A 15432-nucleotide genomic window follows, 5' to 3' on the forward strand; every position below is an offset into this window, starting at 1 on the left:
ACAGTAATCCACACCATAGCTCTCTAGAAATCCCCGAGCTGTAATTGCAGAGGCCGGTTTATTCAATGCTTGGAATAATGATATCAAAGACGAGTGACTGCCTGCCTGGGGTTGCTGGAAGAAATCCAAAGCAAGAGAAGGTGTGGTTCTTGCCCTCAAAACACTTACTTGGAAAATAAAATGAGCTCAAGCAAAACCCACAGACACATCGTGGCACAGATAAAAAGAATATGGAATTCATAAAGCACAGCAAACCCTGTGGGCTGCAATGATTGGGGTCTTGAAGGATGAACAGGGCTTAGAAAGGGAGAGAGGAGAAAGAAGAGAGTCCCAGATGGAAGAAACAGGGAAGGTGATCTCGACTGGGCAAGAGGCACTCAGGGCTCCCCTGGTCACAGGTTGATCCTGAGACTTCTGTTTTTCAGAATTCTGAGCAATTGAGGAAGAAGGCTAAGAGCTGCCCTGGGGCCCCAGAGTGACGGTGGAGGTCTTAGAAGCAGACAAGCGATTGGGAACAGAGGCTTAGAGTGTCACGACATGTTTCAAAGCTGAGACCACGGTCCCTGCAGACTGAATCATCACCCACCACCAACAAAATTCTCTGCACATAAAGGATCCCTTTCACCAACTTGCCAGACAATGTCTTCCCTTCCTTTGCCAGGGTAGAATAAAAGCACACACACAGGGCCAAGTGCCAGAAAAACTGTGCTTGAAAATTGTGTGTGCAGTTGGAAAAAATCCATCCCAGAATCAGGAGAGGGTCACCTGTGGAGCCTGAATAAAAAGCAGTCTCATTTTTCTAATAACATCTTTGCTGTCTCCCTCTAGTATTTTTATATCCATTCAAAGCACTTCCTGTTTTTAAGAAATAAGACAGAGATGCATTGGGCCTTTATTCTTTGTGACCAGGTGAAGTTTCCCCCAAAAAGGCAAAGCTGAGTTTGTTCTGAGCCCCACCTTCAGGGTTCTATTTCATTTATTCATTTGTTCTGTCATTCATTCAACAAACACTTGTTGACAACATACCATATGCTGGATACGCTACCGAGAGATCTTGAAAAATAAGAACTGTCTGCTCTTGAGAAGTTTTCTATCTACTGTGCAAAACTAAAACTCTCCAGGATGTAATAAACAAATGATCCAGGGAAGTGTGAGCCCGGTGCTACGGAAACACCATTGCTGTCTGAACTCTGTCCTGTTCAAAATAATTATCCCTTGACTTCACTTCCTGGAAAGATGTATACAAGAAGGAGTATGCCCATGTGTGACTATTTTCTTGAGTATGACTTTGGTTTGGAGGTCAAAGGTTAAAAAATAAAGTACAAGGGATGAAAACATAGAAAATCTTGTTCCTGCATAAGTAGACTTCTTTCTTTTCACTATTAACTATTTGTAGCTGGACACGTGCTACATGGATCCCCAATTGACTTGTGTGAATCTGGTAGCACATACCTATGAACAACTTGTTATTGCTGTACATGAAACCTTTGCAACCAATCTCAGGAACTCCGACTTCCTGGGAACCCTGGTGGAGCTTGTCATTTTCCCACAGTTGCTGTACACAAAGCTCTCCAACCCCTATTGTGGTCATTCTTCCACCTCAACCTGGAAGCCCAGAAATTCTGTTTCTATTTCCACAAAGACCTTGTCTTTTTAGGATATTTTTCCCTCAAAGAAAAAAAAAAAGAAAGAAATAAACAGTTCCTTCTCCCCCAAGATACTGTAACACAGCGCATAGAGACTAATTAAGATATATTTCCTGTCAGAAAACATGTATCACAGTCACTTAGACACCCGTATTTCTATTTCCCAAGAAGCCAAGAGCCCTTTCACGGTCTTTGAGTTCTGTTACTAATCGGTACTACTTCCCTGTGGAGAGGTGTGTGTGACCACTGTTCACGTCCTTAGTGTCGAGGAAAGGAAATGACTTCCAATGACCTGCCCAAGCTGGGGAAGCAGCCAGGTACACAATCAAGTTTCTGAAGGGCTGCTCACCTGGCATTCACCTGCCCAGGTCACCTGAGCCACATGAGGGATGCACCTAGGAAATCTGACAGCCCTGCTCTTGTGTAGTACTCACTACAAGCTGAGTGGCTTGTATGGCAACACAGAAGGAACAAAAAGCCTCAACAAAACTCCAAATGCAAATAGGCCATGGGAAAGGATTGTTCAGTTTGAGTTCCCTAATGGGAACCAGTCTGGAATGACCTGCCCAATCTGGTGACAGACTGACCTGAGGCCTGTTTGGAGTGAGGACTGGTCCACCTTAGCACTGTTGTCAGCTTGGACCTGCTAACTCCCAATTGTGGGAGGAGCTGTCCTGTGCGTTGTTCTAGGATGTTTAGCAGCATCCCTGGCCTCTACTGCATGCCAGTAGCACCCCCCACCCCAGTTATGACAACCAAAGAGTTCTCCAGACTTTGCCAAATGCCCCAGGGCAGGGGGAGGTCAGCCTGCAAAACTGCCCCATTTCCGAACCACTGTCTTAAGAATCAGGCTTGGTAACACCACCTTGATCTGTCAGAGGGGTAGTGTGGTTGTAAACACACACACATGCCTGGGGCTGGGCCTGCTCTCCAGCCAGGTCATGTGGGCTCAGCTGTGAGTCCTCGGGAGAGATGGGGCTGCAAAAGACACCAAAAGGCTTTCTTTGCAGAAGACAAAATTCTAAGGGGTGTTGGGAGCTCAAGACAGAGCTTTTGGGGAAATTAACATAGTGGTGTTGGCACGGTAATGATGCCAGTGGTGGGTATGGTGGCAGCAGCCTCCGCTGCCATGAGCTAGTCATGTAGGCTGTTGTCAGAAGCGTGAGTTTACACTTCATGTAGCTGATGCCCGTGCAGTCAGTGAAGGCTGAACTTATATCTGACCACATGTGAGACGTCACTGAGGATGCACAGAACGCCTGAGAGGGACAGAGAAGCTTGGAGATCTTGCCAGAGTAAGTGAGAGTGAGAGAGAGTATGTGTGTTTGTGTGTGCAGAAAACCTGTGTTTCTCTTCCAGCTAGCAATGCTTATTTGTATACTGTAGGCTGAGTGGCCTAGGGAAACATGGATTCAATAATAAACATTTACTGAGCACTTTTGTGTGCGATGCATTGTTCCCATTGGCATAAGATTTACGAAGGATAACCACATCTGGTCCATGGAGGGGAACCAACCATCCAGGTTTGCCTGGGACTCTCCAGATTTTAGCACTGAAAATTCCCTTGTCCTAGGAAACCCCTCAGTCCCAGGCAAAGTAGGATGATTGGCCACCCTAGCCACCCCAGGGACTTTATGGGAAGAATGGACAGTTGAAGAGATAATAGGATGCAGGATGGAGTAACCATGGTAACAGAAGTATAGGGAGCCAAGTGGATGTGGAGGAGAGGGTGGTTAATTTCTAATGGGTGTAGGGGAAGGGGTGCTAAGGAAAAAAGAACATCCAAGCTGATCCTTGACAGGTGAGGAGCTGCACACAGGTGAAGAGGAGAGGAGAAAGGGCTTCCACTGCTGAGAAAAGGCACACAGGCAAGGAAAGCACACCACTGTTTCTTCTAAGTCAATTTTCTACTCAAATATTTCAGGTAAGAGAAGAAAGTCTTATTTAGGCTTTAGGTAGTGTCCCATGCAAATGAAGTGATACATTAACAGCTCATCAATTCCCAAACTTTACCTATGTCTGCTGGGATAGCAGGGAGAAAATTCCTCAGCCATGAATGGCTTAGGAACCAGAGACAGGTACTACCTTGGAAAGAGAACAGAGAGTTATAGGGGGCCTTCTGTAATCTGGCTTTTAAAAACAGTTTTCTTCCTATGATTTGGTGGGTCCTCTCCCGTCCCATCCACATCAAGATGAATTAATATATAATTCTTGTATTCCATTATTTATGTAGTCTCAGTGTTAAGAAATGAGTAAGTTTTGACTCTCAATCAAGCAATTGGTAGCTACTTTCCTGATTGTCCATTTCAGATCAGAAAATGAGATTTTCCATTTGATCATTTTTTTTTTAACTTTTGGATAGAGGTTTCTATATAACCTGTGGCTCATATGAAATAAAAATCACCTTCTATTAAGCCCCTAAGGAGAAACCTTTACCCAAATAAGGTGACTGATACAGATTAGTGTCTTTCAAAGATTTTAGACATAAAACTTCCTTGGTGCAACAATAGTGTACAAATACTGAAACGACCTATGGGAGAGGGAGAGGGCTTGAGTGAGGTGGGAAGAGTATAATCAATTCCCAAACTTTAAAAATATGCAAAAAATATGCAAAATATGTTATTTTCCTTCGGAGGAACACAAAGGAATTGAGGAATCTGTACTACAATCCAACATTCGATGGCCTGTGGTCTTTCTGTCACCTACACCAACCTAGCCATGATGCTCCAGTCTCATTTCAATTTCAGAGATTTTACAGTCACTGCCTTAAAAAGAAACTTTCAAGAATTTCTGGAATCATCTTAACAGTTTTTGCCAAAAAGGAATAAAAAAGAATTGTTACCGAAAATTCAAGTAAAACATTTCCTCGATACTTCACTAGAATATCACAGACGCCTTGTGAGGGATGAGAAAAGAGTCAGGAGGAGAAAACAAAGAAGAACATTAAAACAAAAATAACCAGTCAAGTCTGAGGAGGAATATAGCAACCAGGGAAAAGGTTCGCAGTCCAGCTGGAAGTAGTTGAAATAAAAATCCAAGGAAACTTGGAATGAACCAAGAAAGATTATTTTAAAAATCATGAAGAATATTTTCCATAAAATCGTTTTTTCCCCTCTCAAAGAGGACTCAGAGATAAAGACCCAAGGAATATTCACAGCTTTGTTCTTTGGAGATGCTTTCTGCTATCACAAACACCACACACACAATGAAATAACAGATGAGCTTACAACCTATAACATGGGCTCTAAGAGAAAGGAAGCAACCAAAGAACAAATGTGAGATTTGTTTTAAAGGCAAAATGAGATGATAAAAAAAAAAAAAAGAAGAAGAAGGGCGAGCAGGTTTAAGCCAAAATGCTACTGGACAAAGGGGAAACACATAACACCGGAACTAGTTTTGAAGCAAGTTCTTCTGGGTGAGCGCCCTCTGTTCCCGGCTGCTGGAAAAGGAGTTCCCGCGGGGACCCGGGGAGGCATGGGGGCACTCGTGAGAGGGAAAAGGGTGCTGGAAGCCTGTGAGGTTCCCACATGGGCCAGAACAACGAACGCAAGAGAGGAGCAGCCTGCAGTGGCGCCCGCCATGTCATTTCCACGGACAGGAATGGAGTCGCTTGGTGCGTCAGTTAGCCTACGGCACTAGGGACAAAGCAACAGCCCACCTTGCTCTCGAGAGGCGCTGTGGGGCCTTTATTCTTACTCAGGGGGATGACCATGTTCAAACTTTAGCATCACAATTTCTTATAAATCTTAGGACTGTCATTCGTTTGGTGTTCATTGTCTCTTAAAGGAAATTCCTTAGGATCTGGTGCCAGGAAAAAGCTCATCTCAACCAAGGATTGGTAGACGTCTTTTCATCAGGTACTAAGGGCTGAAGTGTGTGCAGCCTTTGTTTTCCCCCTTTCTCCTTGCCTGCCGGGAATCTCAGAATCCTGGCATTTTTGACACTTTCATTGTTTTTGTTAGTCCCAGCTCCCATACGTACCTCTCCCCCTTCCAATGTTGTTATTGAGTCCTCATTCACTGAACTTTGTAAAATGATTTATTAAATTTGTATTTTTTGGTAAACATAAGTAATTTTTAAGATTAGTCGATATGACTGAGAAATAATAATGATAATGAATACCTTAATCCATGTACCTAATGCATCCAGGAATTAATTTTGTCGAAAGGGCCCACGCCAAGCACAGTTCTGGGGCATGAAAAAAAGTGGCCTTTACTTCCTTATAGACTGCACCCATGCCTGGCCGTCACCCCAGGGGAGCTCATTTGTGCAAACCTAGCCTTCCCCCAGGCCGCTGTGTAGCTCGTTGACCAGGCCTGCTCTCTCTTAGGAATTCCAGGTTTCACATCTATTTTTCTCTGCAAGAAGATTTATTTATTCTAAGACTTATCCATGTGAATCTTTTGTAAGTGAATAATGAACAAATTGATGCTGATGTAAAACAACCTTAAAACTACTACTAATAATCAGCACAGAGCTGCAAGGGAGCCAGGGCCCACCTAGACCAAGGCTTCAATTTTCTAGAAGATACTAAAGCTGAGATATATGAAGGGATGCCTGAAGGATTCCTCAACCAATCGTATCAGAGTGAAGGGTGTTGACGTATTAAGGCAGTGGTCCTCAACCTTTTCGGTACCAGGGACTATTTCATAGAAGACAATTTTTCCACAGACTGAGGTAGGGGGAAGGTTTGGGGATGATTCAAGCACACTACATTTATTGCACAATTTCTATTATTATTACACTGTAATATAATGAAATAATTATCCAACTCACCATAGGTTGGGGACCCCTGTATTGAAGGCAATACACTAGAAGGATAACACTTGAAATAAATTAATCTCAAATAGTGATCGTTGGAAACTATATCCCCAAAATAGCAGAAAATGGCAAAAATCCTGCCACCAATAATGACCAACGAAAGGGACATAATCTTCTGCCATAAACCTCACAGGGAGAGGTCAAAGAAAGAAATGAGAAGTTCTACTTTAGCCTCCTGTGGAGTGGACAAAAGCAAAGGAGAAAAGATAAATCCATTAAGCCATGATCCTTTGGCAGAGCAAGATGAAGAAAGGGGTGAAAACTACCAAGAGGCAGATGAAGTATCTTACACGTATCTCCTCTACACCCCACAGAACCATAAAAACAGGGCCCAAGCTTTTTCTTCTTCTTTTTGACTGGTAGGAGTGGAAAGAACGATTGGATAAGACTGAGTGAAATAAGATAAGTGAACAAGTGAAGCCGATTCTTTCTGATGTTCCAGGCCTTCGCCCTCACCTGAGGCGCATTCTGGATGCCACATACATCTACATCTTGGGAAAAGGATCCATCCCATTTAGGCAGAGTGAGCTGGGCACAATCCACTCCATCCATCCCAGGGCTCAGAAGAGCTACAAGAACCAGGAACTTCAACAAACGCTGTGCAAAGCCCTAGCTGAGCTCTTTCTCTCCTCCATCCATCCTTTCATACTACAAATAAAGAAAATGGAATATACCCTATCCTCAAAATATAATAGAGTTCTCAGTCAAGACGAGGAGAGAGCTAATCCACCCATGCTATCTATGTCAGAGCAAACAGAAATCCTGGGTAATCCTCTGCATATGATGCAAAGATGAAACAAAACATCATGGCAGGCCGGGCGCGGTGGCTCATGCCTGTAATCCCAGCACTCTGGGAGGCCGAGGCGGATGGATTGCTTAAGGTCAGGAGTTCGAAACCAGCCTGAACAAGAGCAAGACCCTGTCTCTACTATAAATAGAAAGAAATTAATTGGCCAACTAATATATATAGAGAAAAAATTAGCCAGGCATGGTGGCACATGCCTGTAGTCTCAGCTACTTGGGAGGCTGAGGCAGGAGGATCGCTTGAGCCCAGGAGTTTGAGGTTGCTGTGAGCTAGGCTGACAACACAGCACTCACTCTAGCCTGGGCAACAAAGTGAGACTCTGTCTCAAAAAAAAATAAAAATAAAAATAAAAAAATATCATGGCAACCATATCCCCAAAATCAGAGCACAATGAAAGAAAAAAAGAGAAATAGATTTAAGAAAGAAATAGCATGCAAAGCAAATGAAACACTTAGTCCAAAAGAAAATATAATGCAGAAGCAAATTTCTTATGTTTCATACTTTAACAAAAATATGAATTTAATTAAAAAAAAGTTCAAAGAGGAAAATGATGAAAACAACAGAATAAGATCAGCAGGTACACTATATGCTCAGAAAATAAACTGACAGCCAAAACAAGCAGAAGTAATACATTAGAAATAAGTTACAGAATAGATATATTGAAAAATTGAATCACTGACATAAAGGAAATGCTTAAATGAAAGCAGATAAGAGACTAAGGCATTAAAAAAAATTAGAAGCCAATTCATGGAGAAGACCTGTGAAATAGACAGCTTGTCCATGAAACAGAGAATCTAATAAATGGATCAGGAGAAGTACTCAAATATAAAACACCAAAAAATCACCCTGAAAGAACCCATAAAACAAAAGAGGAAACTCTACTCCGGGAAGATCAGATAAAAAACAATAGATGCTGAGATGAGACATCATGATTAAGTGAATGTGTTTTGAGAATAAAGAAGGAATTTCTTCAGGTATTCAGGCAAAAGCCAGACATTTTCAGGAGAGACAAAATAAAATGGTCTCAACATTTCTTGGTACCATTAAATGCCAGAAGGATGTCTATAGAGTCCGGAGGAGAGAAATTGTAAGAATTGTAAGCGTAGCCACGCTATCCTTTCACTATAAAGATTACAAGGAGATGTCCCATTCTCAAACACTCATGGTCCTTCTTAAAAAAAAAAATTTTTTTTTCAAGAGAAAGGGTCTTGCTCTGTTGCCCAGGCTGGAGTGCAGTGGTGGGATCATAGCTCACTGCAGCCTCGAACTCCCGGACTCAAGTGATCCTCCCATGTCAGCTCCTAAGTAGCTAGGACAGGCATCCTCAAACTACGGGCCACATATGGGCCACCTAGCACATTTATCCCGCCCTCTGGGTGTTTTGCCACCATTGCCTGTCCTGCTTAGCAGCCAACTCATCCTGGGCCCACAGTGCGCACTCTCCAACAGTCTGAGGGACAGTGAACTGGCCCCTTGTTTAAGAAGTTTGAGGACCCCTGAGCTAGGACTATAGGTGCACATTACCATGCCCAGCCAATATTTTTTTAAAATATTTTTGTAGAGATGGGGTCTTGCCATGTTGGCCAGGCTAAAAATAAACTTTCTTGACCATGAAATAGAGTCAACTAAGAACTCAGGAATGGAAAGTTATTGGAAGAAGACTGTTAGTGAATACACTAAGTCAACTAAATCTAGAGCTAGAACTATAGGAACTGTAGTTACAAAACAGAACATAGAGGTTGCAAACCCCAGCAAAGGTCAAAACAATATACAAACATAATCAGTGAGATGTGCAACGTTTGGGGGATGGTCACACTTGAAGCTCTGATTCGAGCGGGGTTGGGGCATGGGAAATATACGTAACCTTAACATTTGTACCCCCATAATATGCTGAAATAATAAAAAAAAACCACAATAGACAGCTAACAAAAACCAGATGAAGAGACATAGAAGAGGCAGAAAGTGTAAGTGCTGACTTCTCTTTCTTACTGCAATTTTCAATCTAGTCTAAAATTAAAATATGTAGTAAAAAATAAATAATGCCGACCATTTTTGTTTTGCAAAAATCACATTAACTTCAAAGGGATCTCTTAGGAACTAATCTCTTACAGTGAATGGATATTTTCTTAAAGTTCAGCAATTTCTTCTGTTACACTTCAGATTCTCTTTTATAAATCTAAGATAAATTTTAATTCTTTAATTAGAAATAGAATGTATGGTATATCTCACGTTGCATTAAATTATTCCCAGCTAGGGAGATATTCTTCTTTCTGCATACATGCAAAGATAGGTACTTGGAATGGTATTCGACTAATGTTAATAATGGTTAGTTCTGGGAGGCAGGAGCTGAAGGGACTTTTTAAATAATCTATTCCTTGTACTATTCTATATTTCTTAAACATCTTATAGCCAGGAATCACTTTAACAAATGAAAGTCATGTTTAAATTATAAAAGCCCCAAACAATCTTTCACCAAGTCTTTAAATAAAATGTAAATCATGTGGCAACCACATACAAATTCACAAAACAAAGGAAAAAAAGGAAATAAAAATCATACTGTCATCTTCAGTGTCAATCACAGATAATAGTTTCCAATTCATAAAGACAACAAATATTTAATAAGTAGCCCCTTATGTTTTCCCCTTGTAATTTTGTGGTTGGAATAATTGCATTTAAGCATTTAATTGACCAGAGTTTACTTTGGTTTTGGGTGTGAAATAAGAATTAAACTTTTCCCGCAATGTTTGGCTAGTTTTCCTAACACCAAGCCCTGAATAACCCCTTCTTTGGTGATCTGAAATGCCACCTTTACTAAGTTCTTATGTAGAATTAAATACTCTCAGGTTTTGCCCTCTCAGATCCATTGTTTTAGAGACCTTAACATGCTCAGAAACTCTTTGATTATGGAGTAAACTCCCCACCCCCAACTTTCTGCTCAAATGTCATCTGTCCTGGGGAGACTGTCCCACTGTCTTTTGTCTACAACTCCCATGTAGCACCTGGCTCCATATTTTTCAGATTCTATTAATACATTCCATGAAGGTAGATACCACACCTCAAATTCATCTTCTTATCCCTTGTGTATCTGGGTAATGTGTCCAGCACGTGCCTCAAAAGATCCTCTCCAAGGAACAACCTACCCCTTCCTACCTACATGAGCAATGGATGTATGAAGTGTAAAAGCCAAGGAAAAAATGCCCTAAGGTTATTGTGTTTTATTGTTTTAAATGCTAACTAGAATTGCATTTCGTTTTACCATCTCCATTTTAGAGCCTTGTAAGCTACTAATTTTATGATTCTCACCAATACTTCCCTTTCTGTTTTATTCCTATTGTTAATTACTTGAAATTCTCATGAAGGGACACTAAAGGAAGCAGTTGTCCATAGATACCCAAGAGAATCTTAGTTTTTCAGGCCCCCTGACTCCTATACCAAAGACTTGGCCCTTTACTAAGCAGACATTTCTTTGGCGTAAGCAGTGCCTTATCAAACCCAATGTGCCCAATGACTCTCCTATGGGCAGAATCGAAGCTCAGGACTTTTAATCTGTCAAGCTGTAGGCAGCTTCCTAGCTAGAGGGACTTGCTGTAACCTAGTCCTAGATATGGGCATACCAGCTACTGAGAGTAATGCCTTGCTACAACTACAGGTTCAGTTCTCAGGAAGTAATGTTTGATCAACCAATGGCACCTTGCCATTCCAAAGAGAAGATATATATATATATATATACACACACACACACACACACACACACACACACATACAGAGAGAGAGAGAGAGAGAGAACACAGAAACACCAAAGGTAGGTTGATAAAAGCAAAACCTACATAAACACTCACTTCAGTACTGGAGCCAGGGGGAACGGTTAAATGATTGTGCGCAAAGTGGCATTCTACACACTGGGAACACATCAGCCTACCCTGTCTCGCCATTATGTCATGGCTAAAGGCACAAGTCCAGCTAATAAAAAAAGAAAGAGTTTAAGAACTGGGGAATATGAAAAAAGCTAGGGGAAGTGAGAGCTGCTGTCCCTGGAGAAAAAAAAAAAAAAAGACAAGGGACGTTATGATAGCTGTCTTTAAATACTTGGAAGCTTATCGTGTTTAAGAGGAAATGGATTTGTTCAGTCATTTCTCCAGAGGCTAGAACTAGACCCACTGGGTAGAAGTGAGAGGGAGGCTGACTTCAGGTCCCAACAATAAAACACTTTTTTACTTAGAACTGGTCAACAAAGCAGCAGCCTGCCTCGTGAAGGAGGCTGGTACACACACACACACAGAACCCTATATCAGGGATGCTACAGAGGAAGTCGGAATTAGGAGAAGATTAGACCAGATGACCTCCAAGGATTCTTCTGGAACTACTGGCTTCTGATCTTAAAAAATCTTAATTATAAGTGAGTTATCCTTTAAATTAAAAAAAAGAAATGTGTTCATGAACCAGAATTTTGAGAGGTATCAACCATACCTTTAACGCTGCCCACTACTGCCTTTTAATAATGTGACTTTAATAAGATTAAAATCAGCTTGATCTTCCAAGATTTATGATTAGATAATTTGATTTTCTATCTTTAAAATGAGCTGGTTAAATAAGTTAGCTGGTTAACCTTGGCTAATATGAGAATGTTAGCTATCATAGCTTATCAAATCCAATATTGCACAATAAAAGGCTTAAAGACACATATGTGAAAACTAAATTAGTGTATCTGAAAATAAAACCCTACTTAGGCTTACTGAGTGCTTGAAACCTTCTTCTCATAACCCTAAATTTAAGCTCTCAAGCAATGTTGGTGGCAATAGAATATAAATTCTGATTCAATCCAGAGCTGAGCAAGAGAATCCTCTAGCACAGGGGTCCTCAAACTTTTAAACAAGGGGGCCAGTTCACTGTCTCTCAGACTGCCGGAGAGTGTGCACTGTGGGCCCGGGACGAGTCGGCAGCTAAGCAGGACAGGCAGCGGTGGCAAAAACACCCGGTGGGCCGGATAAATGTCCTAGGCGGGCAGCATGTGGCCCGCGGGCCGTAGTTTGAAGACACCTGCCAGCCCATATCCACTGTCATCTTGGGTTCTGTCACTAGCAATCTCCTCCCTGCTTCTCAAGACTTAGAACATTGTCACTTGGTCACTTGCTTGCCTGGGAGAGTCTCAGTTCCTGCTGTCCCCAAACCTGAGCCCAAACCAAACCTGAGTTCGCATCCGGATCAGAACTGAACACAAAGGCATTAGGTCATCTTTGCAGATCCTGATGGGAACCCAGTCCTTCCTATTTTTCACTCTTGAAGGTAAATATGCTTATCTGGGAGTTTTCTAATTGCGTTAGGGAAAGGCAAACACAAATGCTCAACTTTATATGAAGAAAACAGGGTTGAACAGCAAGAGAAAGGGGCCTTTGCACTTGGAAGGGGAAATGAGGGAAATCATAGAAAATGATATCAGAGCTCGAACACGCAGTGCACGGAGGAAGATAAACATGTGCAAACAAACCGACCTGAAATTCTGCATGAACTGCCGGAACTTGTCCACCCTTTTCGCTAGTGGCACGATCACGTTGATAAGCGTGTTGGCCATGTTGAGTTTTTCTTTTTTCACTTTCAGGATAGGGCCAAACGGTCGAAACAAGACGAGTCGTTTGAATTCGTGTTTGTGGTCCCCTTTGAAGGTGAGCTCATACAAAGTGCCTTTATCCCTTTCTGTTCGGTAGATCCCTGTTAAGAGAAAAACAAGAGGTGATAGTCATAAAAATTAACCTTGGCCGCTGAGTGTTTTCTAACCGAGATCTAGCCCTAAATGCCTCTGAAAAAAAAAATTAAGATTCATTCTCTACATCTAACAATTACTAGAAAACTCAAAACGCTCCCAATGAAAACTACTAAGAGAAATAAAAAGAGAAATAAAAAATATCAATTTAAAGATCACAGTTACCAAGACTTCATAAAGACATGGGAAAAAGCTGGTAATGGTGGATACAAAACTCTATTTATAGTATACAGAGGCATTTAAAAAAAGGACTGTTAGGAAATATGCCAAAATAAGACTATGATGAGGAGTAGGATGATGTGTTTTTTTTTTCCTTTAAGTGCTATTATCCAAATTTTCTGCATCATGATTAGAAAACTATCAGCCTCATTATATTTAATTTTAAAAGTATGTGTTAAAATGATCCCTTAGAAATTATGATTAATCGTGGCCATTGCAGATGGATGGTAGTGATCTATTTGGGGACCTTGGGAGTGGCTCAGGGCTGGTCACGTGGGTTGTGGGGCCTTCTGGAAGCTTCTAAAAGCATTAAAACGGACAACACACAGAGTTCCCAGTGTTTTTATGTGGGCACACATCATACTTAGTTTCCTATCTTCCTTCCTATCTGTAAACAGAGCACACACGCCCAAGCCAGACTGCCTGGGCTCAACTCCCGGCCCCACCGGTTTACTTTGGGGTGTTACTCAACCTTTCTGCACCTTGTCTTCCCCATAGATCACTCTGAGGAGTAAACAGGTGACTAGATGTAAAGAGGTGACAACAGTACATGGCACATAGCAAACCCTCAATAAACGTTCGCTGTCATCATAACCCTTCTTTCAGAAGAGGTGCAGAAGCAGAAGAGCCGCCTACTTACATACCCTCAAACTGGGCTCCACCCTAGCTCACTGGTCCTGCAACTCCGTAAGAGTGACACTGGTCAGGCTGAAGATGTGACCTCAGCATCTTGGCTGCACTGAGGCTGAGTCCCCCTGCCCAGGGCCTAGATGACAGTGTTTCCCTACTAATGAGCAAACGATGACCCCAATGCCCAAGATCTCTTTCCTTCCCAACATCACAGGTATTAGGGGCGTTCTCTCTAGAGTCAGGAGCAGAAAATGCCAACAATGATAAAATTCAAGAATCGCCAGAAAAGCTTTTCTCTCTGATTTATGCAATAATCTCCCTTTACCCATGATTTTGCTTTCCATGGTGTCAGATACCTGAGGTAGAGGCTAAGATATTGAGAGTGTGAGACAGACACTGTATTCACATAACTTATTACAGCATAGTAATTGTTCTATTTTAGTATTAGTTATTGTTAATCTCTTACTGTGCCTAATTTATGAATCAAACTTTAGCATCGGTATGTATGACATAGCATCGGTGCTATCTACGGGGGGTCTTGGAACGTACCCCACTGTACCATGTTTTCTATCCCACGTCTCGTTCCTCTTAACCCCTACCTTAGCTGAGCATGTCCCTCCCAGTCTCTGAGTAGCAATAAAAATCTCCAGGGAAAAACATCTACCTATGGTCAGTTAGAGTTTCTCAAGATCTCTCTCAAACCACACTTCTCTTTTTCTTCCTCGCTCTCCCTTGTCTTTCGTGGGAACTACGAGTCTTTTCTTTACAAACATTGCCAAGTTCTCTTCTCTGTTCTCTGCCTTGTAGGGAGCTTCACATCTTACAGCACCGGTTTTACAGCCTCTTTGATCCTGTTCAAAGTTTGGATCTCTCTCCTCGGGGTGCCATCGAGTGGAGTCTGGTGCCGGGAATTTTCTAGGTTGTCTCCCCTCTCTCTGTGGTCCCCTGGGCCTGCCTGAGCATCCAAATCACGCAACCCACGGGGAGTGAGCACGGGTGGTATAAGGACCCAAGCACAGAGTTACAAGGACTAAGTTCTCTTCAGAAGCCTTCTCTGATCCCTTGAGTGACAGGGCTCCCTGCTCAACTGCCCTTCAGAGAACCTGACAGAGTTTTGCTCAACTCATGTTGGAAAAGGATTCAGAGTCCCTGCGGGGACCAGTCACGGAAGAAAGACAGCTCGTTTCTTAGGAAGCTCAAAGGACTTCTTTGCAACGTTAAGTGGTTCCCTTCAAAGTGTGTTAATTCTCTCAGGCAAGTAGGACCCACAGTGGAAACAGGCTCTTTCTCCACCCCTGACGTCGTCTAGAGTAAACTAGGTGAACCACCAACTCCCAGGGGCCAAATGCCGTTGGGCTGAGTCAGAAAGGAGCCCCATTCGGCCACACGGGGCATGAGCAGCACGACTGAAACAAGCCTGCCCCTGGGGGTGTCTGCAAAGTCTCACCGAGTTTCCGTGCCGGCAGTGTCACTTCTCTACACAGCAGCAAACATGGAAGTGACAGCTGCCAGTTGAACGTGCAGATAAAAATGTACGTGGGCCAGGGGGTGGG

At 42.4% G+C, this 15432-nt stretch overlaps 1 protein-coding gene across 3 annotated transcripts in view; it reads right to left on the reverse strand.

The window, feature by feature from the left end:
* The window catches only part of CSGALNACT1 (chondroitin sulfate N-acetylgalactosaminyltransferase 1), a 275401-nt gene that overhangs the window by 25213 nt on the left and 234756 nt on the right, over positions 1–15432 (reverse strand). For all 3 annotated transcript variants that reach the window (XM_012785057.2, XM_012785056.2, XM_012785053.2), the window contains one exon: positions 12762–12978. In XM_012785057.2, coding sequence (XP_012640511.1) covers positions 12762–12978 — 217 coding nt within the window. The remainder of the gene's footprint in view (positions 1–12761; positions 12979–15432) is intronic.

This window comes from Microcebus murinus, chromosome 24 (assembly GCF_040939455.1).
Source record: "Microcebus murinus isolate Inina chromosome 24, M.murinus_Inina_mat1.0, whole genome shotgun sequence".
NCBI classification, from domain to species: domain Eukaryota; kingdom Metazoa; phylum Chordata; class Mammalia; order Primates; family Cheirogaleidae; genus Microcebus; species Microcebus murinus.